Source organism: Protomyctophum bolini (genome assembly GCF_963924005.1).
Source record: "Protomyctophum bolini genome assembly, chromosome: 6".
Taxonomy (NCBI): Eukaryota; Metazoa; Chordata; class Actinopteri; order Myctophiformes; family Myctophidae; genus Protomyctophum; species Protomyctophum bolini.
The window spans coordinates 40,382,080-40,396,257 of record NC_137867.1 but is presented as its reverse complement, the minus strand read 5'-3'; the positions used below and the strand labels follow the sequence as shown (position 1 = coordinate 40,396,257).

Below are 14,178 nucleotides of genomic sequence, written 5' to 3'. Positions count from 1 at the left end.
TAATAAATAACACAATTAAATGAAAGTATTTATTCCATTGTATTCAACAGTACAACTATAAATAAACACAGAAAGAGTGTTGATTTTGACAGAAATGTTTGATTTCTTTTTAGTCATATTTTTGCTATCCGAAAAGTTTAGTTTTAGTCAACTAAATATCCTAAGATTTAGTTGACTTAAAAGTATTTCATGGTTATTAAATAGTATAAATACACACACCACCAAGAAAGGAAAAAAACAGTAGGCTACAATACATATTTTGACTCACCTGATAGATCCTTTTAACTACGCAAGAATATCATGACAACCCAACATATAAAATAAATCCATAATTCCAGTCCTCCTCACAGGTTTAATGTTTTTTTCCTTAGACAAACATTAAAAACGCCATTGACAATGGACAGAGTTTAATGTTTGTTTTGTCCTCGATGTTGTAAAATAGATGATAAGAGCGCCCCTCACTTCACACGGGTGTGATTTTTAGTTTTTTACATTTTCAACTAATTAACATTTACATCGTGCATTTACAAGGGCCGATTCATACTCCTATTTTACCGTTGTAGTGCCGAAATGATTTCGGCTCGTCAGAAATTGTCAGTAGCACTGAAGAGCCGTCTTTAGGATGGTACCCACCTGCCCCCACGAACCTGAAATGACGTCACATTGTAGGCTCTACAGAGCCGAACCGACTTTGATTCGGCTCTAAAATAGGAGTATGAATCGGCCCTAATAGGTACTATGGAAGTCTCTGACGCATACGTGCATATAGCTACTATACTGTACAACATATGTCTATAATCCACGTAACTTCAGAACCGTTCACCCCACCAACTTCAAATTCGACACACGCGTTCCATTCCACACCCCCACAGGGAGTGCAGTGCCCGGTGTCAAGTCAGTCGGATAGCCGGTTGTCCAGAACCAGCACAAAAGCCTCTGCCCGGGCTCTGGACCTGATATATCTCCATATATGGAGCTGGCCTATATTCTGACATCATGATTGTTCTGACAATTGCATAGACTCCATATTTGGGCATGCCTGACACAGAACTATATGGGCATAAAATAAAATTTGTATCCATAGGATATGGATACAAATAGTAGTAAAGTAAAATATGAGTTGGATACTCATATAAGAGTAATATGACTTCTTTGATTCTGTTAAGCGTTAAGAATTATTCATAAAGAGGATTTCAGAGCACTTACTAACAGGCTTTTTATGTCATCAGGCTTGCTGAAAATCATGGATTTGGTTGAACTACGAACATCATTAGTGGTGTACAGAGCGAAAAACTGATTGTTACCAAAACAAAGATATTTGAGTTTAGCTCAAAGGATGAGGACCATAGAAGATATATATTTTAAACATCTGTTCGCTCGGACAACACTAAAACAAATGTGCACTTCTGTTACAGAAAGTTATGGAATTCACAAAGCCAGGAGTTGAAGAGTTGTACAGTAGTGTTTCAGTTTAATAAAGTATTTAAAAAGAAACGATTATACATTTTAGGGTTGAATTTCATTTTTTCTTTCATTCTCTCATTTTAGTTATTAGTTTTTTTTCCTCTTGTTTTTGAGCTCTTATAAAGATCTTGTTGATTGTTCTCTCTCATTATTTCGATAATCATGGTGAAGTCAGGTAGTGGCTGGTAGCAGTGCATCAATTGTGATTTTTTTTTAATGATAGATAGTGGCAGGTATTAATAAGATTTATCTTCTTTCTGCTCCTTTTCTTTCTTTTATAGAAAATGTAAAAACTAAAGTAGAAATAAAATGATAATCATGTAAAACCATAAATTAAACGAAATAAAGAAATATGAAATGGAATGAAATGATTAGCCGACAGAAACTACTGACATACGCATCTGATTACAGTACTTGCAGGCTCTGCTTATACAATAATAACTAGAACTGCACTCTGTCGAGTGCCTACTTGCTTGTTGCACACTAGTAGGCCTACTGGTTTTGATCAGAGCCAAAAATCCTAATTGTATAAGTGCTGTTGCCCCCCCCCCCCCACCCTCCACTACACCCTCGGCTCACCGTGATAATTATAGCAATAAAAAAATAATAATAATATAGGAGCGTCCAGGTGGAACATGGGGTAAAGTTCCTTCCCACCACATCTGACTAGGGGTTTCCTCCAACAAACACAACTGACCCCATTTTGATTATTACTTTATTACTTTTAAATGTAAAGAGCATGTGGTAGTACAGTCACATTAAAGCTAAAAGGATAACAAAAAAGACCTGAGGACTTGTTTCCATTGTAGTCCTATGTATTCATCAATATAGCATACAATATTAACACAATAATACAAGAAATACAGATTTATGTACAAAATTACATTAACTCCCCCTTTTGGTCTCCTGATAGATGTTTTTTTCAGGCCAATTTGGAATGAAACCAGTGTTCCACAACCCATTTTGGGCGGGAACCCCTTTTGGTGTTTTGAACATTATGTTATAATTTAGCTATTAAAAAATAGCAGATCGTGAAAATATTTATTTCAGAAAACTGGAGGATTTAGAAGATTATTTTAAGGCCTAAATGAGTTAATGGATGGTGTCAGCCAGGGCATTCCACATTTCGGTGGCAGAGTAGTAAAATTAGAACTTCCCCATGTTTGTTCTAAATGTGGGTGTTACCAGATCATGTCTGCTCCCTCTAGTGTTGTGGCTGTGGGGGTCACTCATTTGGAGCAGTTCAACATGTATGAGGGCACTGATGGCAATGTCTCTTTGACTATCTTAAAACACAAATCTCAGTGATATTCGCTTAACCCGGTCTTCAAGTTCACGCAGCTACGGGCAAAAGTATTTCTTCAGTCATATCTTTACATTGAACCGCACCCTAACAGTTGATTCTATGTCAGCCCATCTTTAGAATGATGTCCATGTTGCTACTATGATGTTGTCACCTCGGAGACAAGGTCTTAGTTCTTAAACAGGGCTCCAGACTATAACCTTTTAGTTCACTGCACCTTTTCATATCGGCTACTGTATATTACACACAGATAGATCTGCTAAATGTAAGGTGCACTGGTGTGACCAATAGACGCATTTCCAGACCACGTCACACTGATAAGAATGAAACCCATTGTTCATTAGATGCAATTTAAAAGTGGTCACAGCACAGACATGTAAAAATGCATCAAACTTTCAGACTTTTTCCTCCTAGTGTGGATGGTGGTTTACGGTGGATGTTTACCATGCTCTCTCGCTCTTGAAATATATACCCTGGTTTATGTTTTGTCAACTTGTGTGTCGACAATAATAGCAATTATCAAAGCATTTGTCCCCCAAAACCCCACCTCCAGTCGCTGAGGGAGTGCTCCCTATGATCACGGCTGCTTGATCGCACAGCTGTATCCCCTCAAACCAAATGTATGCCCCGCCGTGCAAAGGTGTTACGTGCAGAGAACGGCCGAGAACCGCAGCTCCCAGAGGACGCATCCACAACGCGATGTGAGCTTGTGTGTCAGCCGTTCTTGGCGTGCAATAACGTTGGCTGGGTGAAGTATATATCCGTCTCACTAGAGTGCGCCTCATCATCAGCCAACACCCACGAGGAGGTCGAACCGAAACCAGCGCTCCCCAAAACAACAGGTTTGGGAATCTGTTGGGAATTGATTACATGAAACCGGCACCTGCGTGTGCAGTCTCAGTGATTTTAGACAATAAACCTATCGATGTGCAGCACCAATGTTTGTGGCGTGTGCATGCCCCATATGGACGCACTCTGCACACTCCAGAGTCCTGCTAAAGACAAGTGACAGCAGTGTGGAGGAGTTGGTCCAATCAACATGGACCGACGCACAGGTCTTTTTTGACGGTTCTCGGCTCCAGCGTCGTTTCAGTTCTGTGTTGCCAGGTTTACCTTTGCGAGGCAACTCCGCACGGCGGTGCTACAACAGCTACTGTCCACGTCCTGAAGGGCCAACTGAGGGGCAGACACACAGGGAGAAAGAAAAAAAAAGAAAAATACCCATCTGTTAGTATAGACAGGCCATTTTGTAGTTTTAGGGTGAATAATATGATCATTCCAAAGTTTACTGACAGATATAAAGGGTTGGAAAGAAGTCAGAGGTTATGCAATTTATATAACGACAATCGAGTTGGGGGTGAGTTCCGTGTTTTGTTTGAGTCCAAGAATGTTGGCATTGTGAACTTTAGACAAAACTATCTGCCAAAGCACTATATAACTCACCCATCTGTGTTGAAATGAATTACTATTACTACAAGCTGATAAGCCAAACGTTATTTGTAAATTGGGTGCTTTTATGAAAATCATTCTTCCTTTGTTCAAATAATGTATAACTGCATATTTATGGGTTTTCAGCCATGCCTTTTGCTACAGCTGTGAGAATATTGTTATTGTATACAGTCTATGAATCTGTGCTTCATACCATGTAAATAAATGATGAGGCTGATCAGAGAGGATCCTGATTCACTCCTCAAACTCTTATTGAGAAATCAAATCAATGCTCAAATACTGTTCTGATTATAATTGTTGTAATTAAAAGGTTAGATCATGTTAGATGTGTGTGTGTGTATATATATATATATATATATATATATATATATATATAAACTAACTAATGCTATACCTGTACTTGTCCCCCTGTGCAGTGGTCCAATAGGGTCAGGCAGCCAACAATCCGATTGGTCAGCTGGTCTTGGATTGACGGGGACAGCAGCAAATCTGACGTTACGTCAACCAACAGCCGCAACAAACACCTCAGCAACACAAACACACGCTGCCCTTCCATCCTGAGAGAGAGATATGAGAGAAGAGTGAGGTACATAGTAGAAACATCAATGTTTACCACTAGGGGGCAGAAGTTATCCAGTTTCAAAAACTACAGGGCTCCCCCATAGCTCTGCGGGTGTGTGTGTGTGTGTGTGTGTCCAAATGTCCATCCTGGGGGGATAGGTCATTTTCCGTTGCAGCTCCCACCTCATGTTGGAGCTTCTCAAACCTTGCCTGTGTTTAAATCACGTCTGAAAACTCACTTGTACTCCCTGGCGTTCCAACATGCCGAGTTGCTGTTTCCACTGCACTATGACTTTATGTTGCCCTGTTTTATGTATTGTCGTTTTCGCCCTTGGTGCTTTAGTATTTTTTTGTGTACAGCACTTTGTTTCAACTCTGTTGTTTTTAAATGTGCTTTATAAAGTGGATTGTATTGTATTGCAAATTGACAAGTCGGCAAAAAACAAACGCTTTGCCGACGCTGCAAGTTGCAGCCACGTGCAAGCTTAATTTCCATCCACCAGCTGTTTAAAAGAGACGCGTTCTGTAAGTTGCATCTTGCATTTTCTTGAAGCGACTTTCTGGGAGTAGCCTGTGAGTGAGTATGAGAATGAGAGAGAGAGAGAGAGCTAGACTGACCGCGGCCAGGCGACGCGTATGGTCTCCTCTAGGGCCCGGAGGACTCCCAACCTGCCCTGCTCCTCGGGCGGGTCAGACACCTCCAGGTACGCCACCACCACCTGCTCCACCCGCTTCAGATGTCTGCACACTGCTACGCCCATCCTGTAGGAAGGAGCAGAAAACCAACGCACCCCTCAATATACTGTACCACCACCACACCACTATTCATTTCATACGGCACAGACAGACACCTGTCCCTGTACCGGTACAGTAAGGAAAGTTAGCCAAATTTGTGACCAATCTGCAAAATAAATGCTTACCAATAGCTTTCTTCGCAAATGTGTTCATAAAGGTGTCTTCGACTATGACCTCTGAATTTGTTCTAACCCAAGTCCCTTGGGAAACTTTGTGATGATGGTTATGGACGTATTTTTCAGTAGTATTTTTCGTGCAAAACAAGTGCTTGCGATGGATTCAGAATCATGAAAAAACCCACAGATAGGTACCTCTCTATGTATTGGGGCAGTAAGGAGGCGTATACAGACAGACAGGTACCTCTCTATGTATTGGGGCAGTAAGGAGGCGTATACAGACAGACAGGTACCTCTCTATGTATTGGGGCAGTAAGGAGGCGTATACAGACAGACAGGTACCTCTCTATGTATTGGGGCAGTAAAGAGGCGTAGACGTGACGGAGGTCCACCTTGGACTCCATCTCCATGTGGGTCAACATCAGCCTCAACACATCGTCATGACGACCGGGCCTCCTGGAGCGGGGGGAGGGGGTCGACGAGCAGGGGGGATTCTCCAGGACCACCAACACGTCCAACAGACACAACAGAACAGACTGATAGAGAGAGGGAGAGAGAGACAAACACATCCAACAACAACAACACTACTTTTGTAACGTTTCAAACTACCAGACCTCTTCCTCAGACCTCTGGTGGCTTGAAATGTTAAATTCCATTATTATACACTCAAACTGCGTATCAAACAATTGAGTGTAAAATATAAAATATGGGGAATTTTGTCCATAATACATTTATTTTTGATTATTGGTATTAGTCATTTTGTTGTGTAGTTACGTTTTTTGTCATTTCTGCTCAACTAAAAGTCAGACAATTAAATGGTCAATCGCAATTATTTGTATGACAATTAATCGTCACGTTAAATGTCATATTACTCATGGTTCAGCAGTGTACATCCCAGGAGCAGTGGTGGAAAGTAACTAAGTACATTTACTTTAGCTATTTAGCTATTTGTACTTTACTTGGGTAATTCCAATTACCAATACTTGTACTTCTACTTCACTAAATCTCAGAGACAAATATTGCACTTTTACTCCACTACATTTATTTGAAAACTTTATCACTAGCAGCGAGTACATTTGGATTATTATTATTACAAAACATACATGCCAAATAAGTCAGGCAGGAGTCATTAATCCATTAAAGAACGGAACAGAAAAGAACCGACTGAGCCATAAGGGTTCATTTGGTAGTGATGAACCGTCACATGCAGTTGAAGTAATGATGACGTCATGAGCGGACATGTCCCCATGTTCTGCACAAGATGACATTTAAAGGGCAAGCGGACGGATGCACTCTTACAATTAGCTCTGGTCCCATAGCTCTACTGCGTTGCATTTAGAGCTATGTTACTCTCGACTTCCGCCGGCCAGAAATAGATTTTTTTTCACCGAAGGAAAAATATTCTCTATGAGGCAATTCTCTGGGCAATATCGGTAGAGGGCACATTGGAGTAACTAAAAGTATTTTTTTCAGGTGGAAACAAAATCCCCTTTTGTCTTCTACAAGACATTTATTGTAGAGCAAAACAGAAGTATAAAGTAGTAGTATAGTATAGAACCCTGACGGTCAACCATAATGGGGTTCAAGTGCTTGTCGTGCATGCGTGCGTGCGTGCGTGAACGTACCTGTACCAGTGGTGTGTCGGTGTTATAGAGGTGATTGAACAGAGCCTGATACACAACTTCAGCTCTGTTGAACTGACGCAGCTCTGCGTGGGGCTGGGACAAACAAAACACTGTTACATATACAATATATACCACACAAAACAGTGGAGTCCATGAGGCTAATTCCAATACCCCAAATCTCTTCCACTCGCTAACTCACACTCACTCACTCCAGCAAGGTGAAATTGGTGACCTGCTAAAATATGTGACCATCTTGTGGACTTCACATCACTTACATGAAGGTCTTTAAATATGTGGTCTGAATACTGCCAGGTTGAACTCTGCTAATAAACAAACTGCAATGTTGTGAAATAGCTTATAAAATAGTTTTAAGGTATTAGCGATGCGTTGGAGAGCTTGTAGATCCACAATTATTTCTATTTTAGAAGTGGGACTGAAGTGGTAACTTTTAGTTCTTGCCAATTGCCACCCCCCCCTATTTCTTTCTGAAGTTACGCCTCTATACAAGGCTGACACACGCACGCACACACCACGTTGAGGACTATGTGGTGCAGACATTTGACTCCCAGCAGCCTGTTGTCCAGTCTATGGTTGTCCGACAGCAGAAGAGACGGGGACAGAACACGGTCCAGGACAGGGGACAGCGAGGGACGCGTCACCTGGACCAAGAAAACGCATACATACAGTCCATTAATTATTGAATAATTATTTAAATAATTCATAATAATAATAAATACTAAGAATGATGCTTAAAGTAAAAACCCACCTGCAGCAGGGTCCAGGAGAACACCAGTTTGACTGCCTCACATCTCTGCCAACGTTCCCTGCACACAGTGGGCACTCGAGTGGTCAACAAACAGGCTCCATACGGAACTATGCATGTACGGTACAGTACTTCCTCAGAGTCATGCCTCTGAGGAAGATGTAGCTGACACATGGAAACATCAGTGACCTTTACTGGCAAATGCATAAATAAAAGAGGCTTAAATGTGCGAGCTGCTCCTGCGTTTTCTCTTGGACCATTCATGTCTGCCGTTTAGATTGAGCTGAAATCTATTTTATTAGGCTAAATCAAATATACTCTAGTGCCCTGTCTGCAGGGCAAACAATTATTGATTGCTTGTGTCGAAATTATGTCCCGTTTGGTTGTTACTGGCATGGCCATTTACATATAAAATGTAAAATGTAATGTAAATTACTTTGATTTTGATCACCATCAATTAGCAATAAGGATGAAGGTGTGTGTGTGTGTGTTCTGTGTTGATTGTGCATGCCGGAGAGAGAGAAAGAAAGAAAGAGTTCATGTCTTTAATGAAGGATCTTGTTTTGCTGCCATTAAATGATTACGAAAACCGTTCAGGAATGACCACCAGTTATATCTAGGCTAAATAAACATTAAACACCCATTGAGACATATTAATGGCCGATTCTACAGATGTAACTTCTAAATCAGTAGTTCTCAAACATTTTCGTGCTAAGGACCCCCCCAATATGATGTGTATTTGGCCATAGACTCCCATCTGAAAATGTTTTGCCAGGGAGAGGGTTTATGCCAGAAGAGGTTTTGTGTTCAAAAATCTATCTTTCAAAGTGTTTCAAAAAATGTTCAAAAATAGCAGATGTCCAATATTTGTGTGGGTTGGGCGGTGCAGATTATCTCTCATAATGGCTCAGGTGAGTGGCACGCAGGCCGCGGGGACTAAAAAAAGAGGCATGACCCATGGATTACTCAATTCTGAGCCTGAATCTGAATCATCCATTCAGCAGTAAACTAACTTGGTCAGTTCCGGTCGGAGAACATCCAGGATTCCTCCAACGATTCCTCCGCTCTCTCTCTCCCCTCCGAGGAGATGGGGGGCGTCCCTCCACGCGCCGGCTCTAAGCAGTGCCCCCATCAGCTTAGAGGCCGCCTCTCTGGAGACCGGGCTGGTCCACGGCTGCTCCTGGAAGTAGAGAGGAAGTGTACAGTACAGTACAGTACAGTACAGTACAGTACAGTACAGTACAGTACAGTACAGTACAGTACAGTACAGTACAGTACAGTACAGTACAGTACAGTACTTTTTTATCATAATTCACCGTGGAGGATTTTCTTGTCATTTTATTCATTATATGTTTTTGATTTGTTACACAGCGGTTTCCCACAGTGGGTCAGACTAGGGACCATTTTTGAATCATGGACCAATTTTAAATATCACACGCCGTTTTTTAGAATAAAAGTTAATTCTATTTTCACTAGTTTGGGTCCCAGGGGGGGGAGACATCAAATTTCTCTTTTGGGTATCGATCTAAAAACACTTTGGGAACCACTTTGTGTGTGAATGCACACATACCGCTGCCGTGACGGTACCTGGAAGTGGGTGACAGCGAACACGCAGCAAAGAGGCGCCACGGCGTGGAGCAACGACATGCCTTCTCCTTCCCCCGGTGGCGGTGTCTCCAGGGACAGCCACACCCCCAGGGCGTCCAGCAGAGCGGTCAGCGCGGAGCACGCGGCCAGAGCCCTGGTCGGGACGGGCTCGTAGCAGCTGGCGGGCAGAGAGCCGCTGTCCGACTCACAGAGAGGCAGAGCGGCGCAGGCCGTCACACTCTGAACCAGACCAGCATAGGCTCTCTGACGCTGCTGACGCTCCTCTAGAAGGCCCTCATCTAGGCCTGTCACACTCTGAACCAGACCAGCATAGGCTCTCTGACGCTGCTGACCCTCCTCTAGAAGGCCCTCATCTAGGCCTGTCACAACAAGTATGGCATTTTAGTGGACATTGGACCCATTAATACCCGGAAGGCTTCAGTGTCATTTTAGATTTGCACATTTTCATGATTTTTCTAAAATAGCTGATCTACAAACTCGTAGTGTGGCACAAAGTGATGTGCTATAAGCTTGTATATCTGCAATCTTTTTTAACTCATCTCGACATTGGAACATAATGAATACAAATTACATTTCCGTGCCCAAACAGACATTCCGTGCTCAAACAGACAGACAAACAGACATACATACATACACACAAAGCTGTGCTCCACTGCTCAAAAATCAGACCCATCTGAAGTGAGTGGTGAGGGATACAGGGACAGACCCAGGGACACAGCCACACACATAGCTGTCTATAGGAGTGGTTGCACCACTCAAAAAGTGTACATGGTACACATATGACAAATAATATGACAAAAGGTTTGTAGATGCTATTTCTGCAAAAAAAGAAAATGTTTGAACATGTATGAAGATATTTCCAACATGGAAACGATTATGATGAATCATTGGTGATTATAATAATAATAATAATAATAATAAAATATATGATTTATATAGCACTTTTCTAGGTACCCAAAGTCGCTTTACAGAAAGAAGTACAGACATATTTATTAGAAAACTAATTAAAAGGTTTAAAAGGTTAAAAACTAGAAATAAAAATCAAAAGAGGGGCAAACAAGAAGGGTTATGCAAAGTCATTGCGATTATCTCAAATAATTGGGTTCATGCGATTACGTAATTGGGACAGGCGTACGTACCGTCATCACACTGATTGGTGGATTCGGGAGTGAACAGCCAGTGAGGATCCCCAGTTCTGAACAGCTGCTCCACGAGGCTGATGGCGGCCGCAATGTCGTGGTGGGAGGGGCTCTGTGCTGCACCAATCAGCCCCTCCCGGAGGCGGGCGAGGACCTCTGTGATTGGAGGACCACGATGTGGGGAATCAGAGGGGAGGGAGGGGAGGTGGAGGCCGTCGAGGAGAGACGACAGGTCCATTCAGAGGCTGGAGACAGAGACACACACGGACAGACACACACAGACTGAGAGACACACAGACAGAGAGAGACACACACGGACAGACACACACAGACAGAGAGACACACAGACAGAGAGAGACACACACGGACAGACACACACAGACAGAGAGAGACACACAGACAGAGAGAGACAGAGAGAGACAGAGAGAGACACACAGAGTCACAGACAGAGAGAGACAGAGACACACACAGACAGAGAGACACACAGACAGACACACACAGACAGAGAGACACACAGACAGAGAGAGACACACACAGAGACAGAGAGAGACACACACAGACAGACACACACACAAAGACAGAGAGAGACACACAGAGAGACACACACAGACACACAGACAGAGAGAGACACGCACAGACAGACACACAGACAGAGAGAGACACACACACAGACAAAGATGGAGACAAAGAGAGAGTCAGAGAGACAGACAGAGAGAGACAGACAGACCTGATATTGTTTACTAAATGCTACAAACACCAAATTGAGACTCGAGTTCTGCAAATCCATTCCCTGCAAGTCGGAGGCAGGCAAGCAGATTATGTTTTCTGAGGTCAGCTTTATTTCAGCAGAGTACAGGATATAGACAGGAGCCTGGTTGACCACCATGGTGGCGGTCAGCCCGTAATGCACACCATCCTTACATTGAGTCAGAATATATAGGTACATGCAAGCTGAGGGACAGAGGCAGTTATTTAGGGCACCTCCTTGAAGGGACACATCAGAAGATTCTGATGTTTTCAAGAACTAACCAGCCTTAGTTGTAAATATCCCCCATTTGCTATCTTTATGATAGAATAGATCAACATTGGCCAGGTTCTCCTGGACTGCCTGCTAAGACCCTAGAGAGTGTCATGACATGTTTAAGCAGATGGTCAGCAGTTGAAACCACTCATTTGGGGAGAGAGCACAGCAATTTAGGCTTACATCATAACTAGGCTGTCCACAAAATATGAGATTATAACAGAATGTGGTTCACAAATATCCTTCAGTAGTTTAGTCCTCCTAAAGTCAAGTCTGTAATAAGCTTGCTTGTCTACAAGGTTATAAACTATGAAGTTTAAGTTATACATAATTTTGTTTATTTACGGTATATTATTTGTTTATAAACTGTGTAGGCTATTGCACCGAATCACATTGCTGCAGTGCACACAATGGTTACCTCCTGGTCCAGAGCAGAATCATAGAAGTATTGGCTATGGACCAGAGCTATAGTTACGTCTGGGTTTCCGAGGCTAGTTACCTCCTAGCTCTGGTCCATATTATCATTTATCTCCCAATTTACGGAAATCCGTCAACATAATTGTTCAACATTAAATGAGCATGACAGCATGTTCTTGTTATTATTATTACCTTTTATTTGATTTTCCTTCACAAACAGACTTCTCAGCGTTGAATTAACGCCATCGTGATGTCAGTAACCGTCGGACATCTTAAGGGGACGGACGATGTGTTGTTCAGCACTTAAATATTTCCGACAGTATTGTAATGGCTGGTACGATTCACTTCCCAGAAGATACGACAACCTTCTTCTAATGATTTTTGCTTTAATGAACAGTAACAGTATAGCAACAATAAGTCACATTGAACTCCCTGGAACGCTTATGGCTAACCCAGAGTAGTAGAAAAACTCTGGGCTAACCTAGCGGTCTATTATCAGCATGCTAACAACAACAACAACACCAGTCCACAACGTTACGCTCGACTTCCCGCTTCCGGTTTGACCTTAAAGGCGCGCGCGCGCGCACACACACACACACACACACACACACACGCACAGTCCCATAACATAAACCCAACAGCTGTATTCCAATTATCCCGTGATAATAACCATAGACTGTGATTATAACAGTTAGTCCCCAACAGTGGACTAGCTCTGATAGCTCTAATGCGTCTATTAGAGCTATGGTCTGGACCAGAGCTAGGGAGGGACTTCACTACAGTATGTACTGCTGCTCCGGCAAATGGAACCTGATACAACTCATGGAGTGTTGTTTAATTGATGTTTTACTTTAACCCACCTCACCCCTGACCACTTTGACAGGCTGGAATGGCTTAGGGTCAGAGTACAGCATCTTGCAATGGGTCTGGTCCTCAAGATTCGCTACACCAAGATACTCATATCTGTCTAGATAGGCCTACTTCCTTAATGTCAACAAGGTCCACACCCACAACACCAGAGGGAGTGCAACGAACCATTATGTACAACCCAGATTCGGCACAAACAAGGTAGGCCTACTAAATTATTTTCTCTCCTATGCCACCAAAATGTGGAACGCCCTACCAACAGTCATTAAGACATGCAAATCTCTTGACTCCTTCAAAACCGCTCTCAAAGGGCACCTACGGACGGCTGCAATTCGAAACTGGCCCCCGTAAAATCTGAAGTGCTTGAAATGTAGTACTGTAATTCTGCAAACTGTTAATAAATATTTCAATCAATTACTACATGTATAACATGACTTTGTTTGACATAATACGTTTTGATCTATGTTTGTTCATTGTTCACAGTACTTTTCTCGTGAGATAGACAATGTGTGAAAAACGGCGAACGCAGAAGATATTATTTTCTTTGAAAAATAGACAACCTAAAAATCGATAAAGTGGTTATTTTAAAATGTACTTTGAGTGAAAGTACAAAAGTATTGGCATCAAAATGTACTTAACGTATACCAAAAGTAAAAGAAGCCTACTCCTTATACAGAATTCAAAATTCAAATTTTCAAATGTATAAAAATCTTTTGAAAATAGCTGATCTATTTCCAAATGGCCAAAATGTATAGCCTATAGCTTATAGGGCTGAAGTGGTTAATGTATGTTTTTTTGTACAATATTTGACTCTGAGATGTAATGGGAGTAGAAGTAAAAGTACTGGAAGTTGGACAAACTCAAGTAAAGTACAAATGCCTCCAAATTGTAACTAAGTACAGTACTTACTACTTAGTTACTTTACACCATACTGTTCCTCCCCTCCCGGTCTGCCATTGAGGCCAAACAGGAAATTAAACATCAGATAGTACTGTACTTCCTGTTAACATGGACACCCAGAGCATTCACAGATACATTCGTATTCTATTA

The 14,178-nt window shown here is 42.1% G+C and overlaps 1 protein-coding gene across 2 annotated transcripts; it reads right to left on the bottom strand.

The window, feature by feature from the left end:
• Positions 1 to 2,161: 2,161 nt before the first annotated feature.
• On the bottom strand, positions 2,162 to 12,743 carry tti2 (TELO2 interacting protein 2). 2 transcript variants are annotated; one of them, XM_080766884.1, is made up of 11 exons: positions 12,454 to 12,743; positions 10,824 to 11,105; positions 9,664 to 10,043; positions 9,090 to 9,256; positions 8,080 to 8,137; positions 7,844 to 7,972; positions 7,314 to 7,406; positions 6,031 to 6,224; positions 5,396 to 5,539; positions 4,611 to 4,773; positions 2,162 to 3,943 (listed from the first exon to the last, which is right to left on the bottom strand). In XM_080766884.1, the coding sequence occupies exons 2-11, from the start codon at positions 11,059 to 11,061 to the stop codon at positions 3,857 to 3,859; spliced, it is 1,653 nt and encodes a 550-aa protein (XP_080623010.1). In that variant the 5' UTR covers positions 11,062 to 11,105; positions 12,454 to 12,743; the 3' UTR covers positions 2,162 to 3,856. The 2 variants fall into 2 exon arrangements, with proteins under 2 accessions (XP_080623010.1, XP_080623009.1); XM_080766883.1 differs by having other exon boundaries at positions 10,824 to 11,068.
• Positions 12,744 to 14,178: the final 1,435 nt, after the last annotated feature.

What these genes read in the sequence shown, in the direction of transcription:
- tti2 (XM_080766884.1), bottom strand. Translation starts at nt 11,061, where the DNA reads ATGGACCTGTCGTCTCTCCTCGACGGCCTCCACCTCCCCTCCCTCCCC. An exon ending in CACCAATCAGTGTGATGACG is followed by an intron (nt 10,044 to 10,823) that starts GTACGTACGCCT and finishes TTGTTGTGACAG; the next exon opens with GCCTAGATGAGGGCCTTCTA. An exon ending in ATACGCGTCGCCTGGCCGCG is followed by an intron (nt 4,774 to 5,395) that starts GTCAGTCTAGCT and finishes TCTCTCTCTCAG; the next exon opens with GATGGAAGGGCAGCGTGTGT.